Genomic DNA, 6,616 nt, shown 5'->3' on the forward strand with positions numbered 1-6,616 from the left:
CAGATTGTAGTTGTATGAAAAAATAAGTACATTATGCCTTAAGGAATATTTCAACTTCAATAGATTCGCAATATACTAATAATGTGGTAAAGATCAATATTTTAAAACTCGTTCGAGAATCGAATCGAAAAAGAGAAAGAGGTCAAAAGTCAAAAAGTTCTATTGAAATAGATCGTGGTCAAATCGAAGGTAATAAATAAACATTCCTCAACATTTTAATTTTATTTTGACAACAATAAATATTTAAATTTTCACACTCCAAATAAATACAAATTTGCCACATATATGTTTATAAGTATAAAACTTAATAGTTTTTAATTTGGTGGATCACTCAAAAGTTAAAAACTCATTCCAATTGTACTAAATAATTTTATAAAATCAAAAATAATAAATGTTCTAGGTATCTATAGGAATCAAAGTAATTTAATGTTGCAGTCATGCACCATGTGGCCATAAATAATATTGAATAAGTGTGTTTTATTGGATATACCAAATAGTTAAAATTGTCATTGTTCCCAATTTTGTTTATTGTTAATTGACCGAATTTTTAGTATGAGATTAACTAGTTATAATCGGATCAAATTTTGGTCCGATCCGATTCTCAGCTTTTCAGGTCGAACAGATCATCCGGTCCGAATTTAATTAAAACTCCTGAGATAGTTGAAAAATAAATGCGTCATAGTTGATAAAGTTGATCTTAAGAGGTAAAAGACGACGAAATGATAGGGCAGGGACCTGCATTCATCATACAACCAAATTTTTAAAATTTTCCTTTTTCTCAAATTCAGAAAAATGCATATAAAAGTAAAAAATAATCGCAATTCATCACCCGTTGATCATTATATGATTAATTTATTGTGATGAAATTAAACTTTTTTATTTTTTTAATTTTTTTAATTCCAGTACTGCAAAAGAGAAGATGCGTACAGAGGATTATGCGTACTTGTAGATGAGCCCTTTTTCCTTGAAAACAAATCTCCCACAAGAGGAATTATTGGTTTCACTTTCTTTATCATAACTTTTCTTTCCCTTTTCCTCAATGTAAATAATTTTTCCTTCTCCCTAGCATCACTCAGAAACTGAGCTAAACTCTGTGTAGTTCTAACTGATCTTGACGAAGCTACTGCTGCTGTTGCCGCCTTGGCTGCCATCGCCGCCTCTGCCTTCGCTAGTTTCGACCTGTTCTTGTGCAGCTCAGCGTTCAACGAAGCGAATGCTACCTGAGTTTCGAACTCTCTTTCTTTGAGTAAATTCAGTTCTGTTTTTGTCTTCTCGAGCTCGAATTCGAGCTTTTTTACAGTGTCGACAGGGGAATCTTCATTGCAGCAAATGGAATCTCTGGGACTAGGCGAGGATTTCGACAAGCTTTCTTGGAGATTTTGTGGGGTTGGTGAAAAATATGGGGTTTCTTGTTTTGGTGCATAGATTTCTTCTGGCGAGAACTTCTCACCGAAAATGGCGACGGCCTCTTTCACTGAGCGAAAAGGACGGGAACTGTCGACCTTGGAATGGAAATCCATGGCCGCCACAGGCTTCTCATGGTGCTGGAGATCAGTTTGGGGTTCCATATTGTGACAAAAAGGGAGAATGGGGTGAAATGTAGGATGATGAGTCAGGTTCAGAAGAGTTTTCTTTGCTTTCAAGTCAAAATTTCATAGAGAAGTGTGTGAGAGATGGTATATATACATACAAATTCATATGTATGTTAGCTGGTGAATGAGATAGTTCGGTTTGAAGCTTGAGCCACATGAGATTTAAGGTTGTATTGAGGTAGACAATTGAACTACCAGACAACCTACGACAGAATCGAGCACAAGTACTGTAGTTATATTTACTACAAGAAATTTATGCATTCCCTACAAATTTATTTTGTAGGAAAATGTTCATTTTTGTAGGAAAAAATCTTTGCAAACGAAAAATTTTTGTAAGCACATTTGTGAGGCAAACATCGAGGGAAAAGATATAAGACGACAAATTTTTTAAATTTGTGGGATAAAATTTTTCCCTACAAACCCTTTGGAGACAGACATAATTCGTTGTGTCAATTTTCTCCCGACAAAATCATTTGTCTGCTAAAGTTAATTTTACCCACAAAACGATTACGTTTTTTCCTACAAATTATGTTGTAGGCTAAATTGTGTTTTTCCCTTCAAATAAATTTTGTGTGAAAAGAATATTTGTGACAACATAATACATATTATTTTGTGGGCTCAACCCTATTTATCTCCAAATAATTTTTTTGTGGGAAAAACATATTTGTAGATTATTACGAAAGACTTTGTAGGGAGAAAATAAATTATTTCATATATTTTATTTTTTGCTTATATTGTAGTAATTTTTTTAACCTTATTCAAAATAATATAAAAATGCCATAGGCTATAAATTAATTAAACATGTAGTGTCAATCGATGTAATATTGAATCCAAAATATTTTACAAAAACACAAATGTAACAAAATTTACCGTTCATCGAAATCCAAACTAGGTAATTTTCAATTTACAAGCATTCAGCAAAAGAATAAATAAAGAATAGAGTACCAGCGATTCAAGGAAAATCCAATAAAAGAATACAAGACTCTGAGCTGATTATTAGCAAGCCTGCCTATGAGTTATGCAGCTTATAGCAATGAAATCACCCTGATGTGTTGGGAAGGTGGACTAGGTAATAGATAATATATAGCCCCGTTAACTGTTTCTTGACCAGTTCACCGGGAATGTCTGGATACAATTTCTCAATAAACCTATATAAGAAGGAAGTATTCTTAACATTATATAACAAAATATAGATAAAAAGAGAGAAGACTTAGCATTTGCACACTATTTTAACCACTCTTTATTTCACCACCTTGAAGAGTTGTTAAGGGATCAAGAAAATACATTTAAAATTCATGCCATTATAAGATATTATAGTGTGTTATCGAGTAAGCTTTATGAAGCATTCCTACAAAAGAAAATCCAATTTTACGAGATAAACAATTAGAATTTGCATTCTTAATAGTTAATACAACTTGGAATAAAACATGATCAACTATTATAATTCAACGAAATCACTAGCATTTAATCCAAATTTTAAACAACCAAAAATAATTGGCAATATCATAGGAAGCAAAAGCCAGTAAAACATTACGGATGTTTATTCAAAAACCTTGGGACTGGGTAAATAACTTGTCAACCACAAAAGTCCTACAAACTCATATTTCTACTTCCAATGTTCAATCCTCACATCCCACACCTTAAAAGAAGGGCATTAGTCTCAATACACTATTTGTATTCTCAACATTTCTTTCTTATGCGGGCTATGCATATTATTAGTAGTTTACAATTTAAACAAAAATTGAAAAGAAAACATATGGTGAAAAGGAAAAGCTAATTAAGAAGTAAGAACCAGACCTTAACATGACCATGGAGAAAGAGCAGAACCTTTAGATGAGGCGATTCAATAATATGTACCCAACTAGGTGCAGTATCGAAGGGGCCATCCCACCCAATGTGTGCCACATGCTTAACATCTACTAGTAATCCAATCAGGCTCCTTCACAATTTCAACACAACCAATTTTCAAATTACACCCAAAACTATTAAAAAGCCCATTACAATATCTAGAAAAAAATGACTGATCTTAAAAATTGTAAATTAGAGGCATTACCAAAGATTTGAGACATTCCTATAATTGTTCTGATCACTCGGAAACGAAAGATGTTCCTTTTTTTTTAAGTTATAGAAAACAAAGTTATTCTTCTATACATTGCATTAACACATCAACAATGCAAATAATTTGCCACATCTATGTCTAGTAAAACAAAATGTTTCACATGTCCAATACTCTGGAAATGTTTTTAAAACATTCATAGGAGATGAATACATCTAGAAACTGTTTCACACGTCCAATACTCTAGAAATATTTCTAAAACATTCAAAGAAGATGAATACATCCATCAATTTAATATTTTCTCTTACATCCATAATACAAGAGAATCCCCAAAAGAATTGCCCTAAAAATCTAACATGTTTAAATATAGAGTCAAAGGAAACTAACCAAGGCATTTGAGAGAAGAACCACAGACATTAGCACAAACGTGTACATACTCCTTCACACTGGCATTTTCAAATTTCTTGAAATCCTTGAACATCACTAAAGACAATCTAAACACAACAAGCATAAATACAAATACTTCTTTTCCGACCGACCTTGTGCGAGCCCAAACAATTTCGAGACATATGAAGTATGATTGAATCAAAACCTGCGACCAAATCGCCGATTCGTCAGAAAGCGATAAATATTCATTGTATTGTTTACATATGAGGTTTGCGCGATGCGGGTTCTCATCCATCAACTCTGCAAAACTGTTGAAAATGAGAAATTCTACCATGGGTCCATCAATTCGAGTAGCAAAATTACTGAATCGATATGTAGAGGATAGTGAATTCAAGGGTCAGGAGAGAGGATTATGGAGTAAAGATCCAGTAAATTATTTTCAAAATGTGAGAAAGAGAAGAGATTACCTTGAAAATTGAAAGAACAAGTGATGTCTTTCAAATCGGTGGCTGCCAAATCCGCCAAATTCACCGAAGAGACGATAGAGGCTAGGTTTTGAAGCTGTGAGAGAAAGAACTCAAAGAAGGGCCTTCACGCTTCAAAATTATTTTTTGGAGAGTTTGAATCTAAACCGACGCGACCCGCATAAGTCTAAATTCGATAAATTTCCCACTAACTATTAGCCTACAAAGGAGTCAAATTTTTTTGTAGGCTAAAGATATATCTTTCCCTTCAAATATTATTGTCGGGAAAAAATATAATTTTTTGTGGACACAAGTCCTTCCATTATTAAAAATTTTAAGTCAAATCATAACCCTATGAAATGTAATTTTGTAGGGAAAAGTGATCTCTGCCCACAAATTTTAATATCTCTAGAATTTTTGTAGGGAAAGTATATATTTCTTGTAGTGATTCCTTGGAAAATTCCATTTGTACATAATTATTTCATATAATGATGTTCATAATGTGATGTGGCAATCATCCGATTATTGATGTGTAAGTATGATATTTGAATTAAAGGTTGGATTCAATACCACATATAATTATGGACACCATTATGTAAACAATTATATGCATGTAGCATTTTCCATATTCCCTAGGATTAAAATCAGATTTTTAGTAGATTTTGATAAAAATTAATTAAATATATAATTGAAAAACTGTGAATCCAATTAAACATGTTGATGAAGTTAAATATTTACTTCGACTTGAATTCAAAATCTATATTTTATTCGCACCTGTTTAAACCCCACTTTTTCAAGAATGCATTTTTTCAAAATTTGTTTTCAACCATATAATTTTCATAAAATAATTATACACATATTACAAAACTCTTTCTTTACTTTTTAACTACACATCTTCTAAAAAATCACTATTCCACATTACATTTTACTGGGATACTTTTTAAATTAGGCAAGTCAAAATGCCATTTTTTCACTTTGACCAAAATTTTTTGTCAATCTTCAAAATGGCCATTTGTTAAGTAAAAGACAATAATATCCTTAAATAGTTTATATAATTACAACGATAAAATTTTGTTTAAAAAGACAAAAATACCCTTAAATTACAAATTAAAAAACCAAACACTTTTTCACTTTATATTTAATTATTTATTTAAAACACTTACTCAAATAAAAAAATTAATATTCAATTTACATTCTTGTTTAAATATTTCATTAATTAATTATCTTAATCAATTATGTATATTATTTATTTAATATTTAATTAATCTATTTAATTATTTATTTAATCACTTGTTTAAATAAAAAATTTAACGTTTAATTTGATTTCTTATTTAAATGGGAAAATTGCAGCAGCGGTATCAAACCTTTCGTTTATTAGCAGACTTTGCCTAAACCTTTAGTTTGTGCCACCGTGAATACCAAACCTTTAAAAAACTTGCACCCAAAGTCCAAATGGATGGTTTTCGTTAGTTTGACCGTTAGTTGACCCAATAAATTGATTTTGACTAATTTTAGAAGGGGTAAAATTGTAAGTTTAAATTAAACTTAAAAAAAAAACAAAAACAAAAAATCAAAAGCATATAACTGTTCATCTTCTCTTTCATTCGGGAGTTCAGGAACCAAGAACGACCCAAACCAAGTCGGTTTTCAGTTACAGTTCCTTATTTTTTTTATTTTTTTTTTGGGGAACCGGAACAGAAACCTCCGAAGAACCTGGTTTGGTTTCTGTTCGAGAGGGTGAATTCCAGTTAAAATAAGGAGGCCTACGTTTCACGTTATTCATGACTAGATTCGTATCATATAAATTGCACTTTCGAGTATAATCTAGACATAAACAGTAGTATCATCTAGCAAATGAATAGCAAATTAATTTACAGTAGTATCATCTGAAAATGAATAGCAAATTAATTTAAATATCTTACAAATGGCTGTCTAGAAAGTTTCTGGAAATCCGAGATACATAAGGTACAATTCTCTATAGCAGCAATTGAAACGGAAGTTCAATAACACAATTTCAACAGGATATACATATATAGAAATCCAAGAGGTGGGGCTCACCGGCAGTGGCATCCGTAGAAATGCTCAAGGAAGCGAAGGGGGTTGGCGGCGACGATGAT

General features: G+C 31.7%; 2 protein-coding genes across 8 annotated transcripts; both read right to left on the reverse strand.

Annotated features, from left to right (window-relative positions):
• Positions 1 to 812: 812 nt before the first annotated feature.
• LOC111391727 (WEB family protein At1g75720-like) lies at positions 813 to 1,753 on the reverse strand. The gene has a single exon (XM_023016979.1). It carries the CDS (start codon positions 1,566 to 1,568, stop codon positions 894 to 896), a length of 675 nt encoding a protein of 224 aa, XP_022872747.1. The 5' UTR covers positions 1,569 to 1,753; the 3' UTR covers positions 813 to 893.
• A 555-nt stretch (positions 1,754 to 2,308) lies between these two features.
• LOC111387572 lies at positions 2,309 to 4,691 on the reverse strand. Of its 7 annotated transcripts, XR_002701431.1 has the most exons (5): positions 4,503 to 4,691; positions 4,188 to 4,335; positions 4,036 to 4,094; positions 3,390 to 3,531; positions 2,309 to 2,740 (listed from the first exon to the last, which is right to left on the reverse strand). XR_002701431.1 is itself a non-coding variant. In XM_023012146.1 (3 exons), the coding sequence occupies exons 1-3, from the start codon at positions 4,367 to 4,369 to the stop codon at positions 2,732 to 2,734; spliced, it is 333 nt and encodes a 110-aa protein (XP_022867914.1). In that variant the 5' UTR covers positions 4,370 to 4,496; the 3' UTR covers positions 2,309 to 2,731. The 7 variants fall into 7 exon arrangements, 1 of the variants encoding a protein (XP_022867914.1); XR_002701427.1 differs by having other exon boundaries at positions 3,390 to 4,094; XR_002701426.1 differs by having other exon boundaries at positions 4,036 to 4,335; positions 4,503 to 4,690.
• Positions 4,692 to 6,616: the final 1,925 nt, after the last annotated feature.

This window comes from Olea europaea, chromosome 3 (genome assembly GCF_002742605.1).
Source record: "Olea europaea var. sylvestris chromosome 3, O_europaea_v1, whole genome shotgun sequence".
Classification (NCBI taxonomy): domain Eukaryota; kingdom Viridiplantae; phylum Streptophyta; class Magnoliopsida; order Lamiales; family Oleaceae; genus Olea; species Olea europaea.

Coding starts and splice junctions, on each gene's coding strand:
- LOC111387572 (XM_023012146.1), bottom strand. CDS start 4,369: ATGGTAGAATTTCTCATTTTCAACAGTTTTGCAGAGTTGATGGATGAG. Junction 3,532..4,187: donor ATTGTTTGGGCTCGCACAAG/GTCGGTCGGAAA, acceptor GAAATTGTGAAG/GAGCCTGATTGGATTACTAG.
- LOC111391727 (XM_023016979.1), bottom strand. CDS start 1,568: ATGGAACCCCAAACTGATCTCCAGCACCATGAGAAGCCTGTGGCGGCC.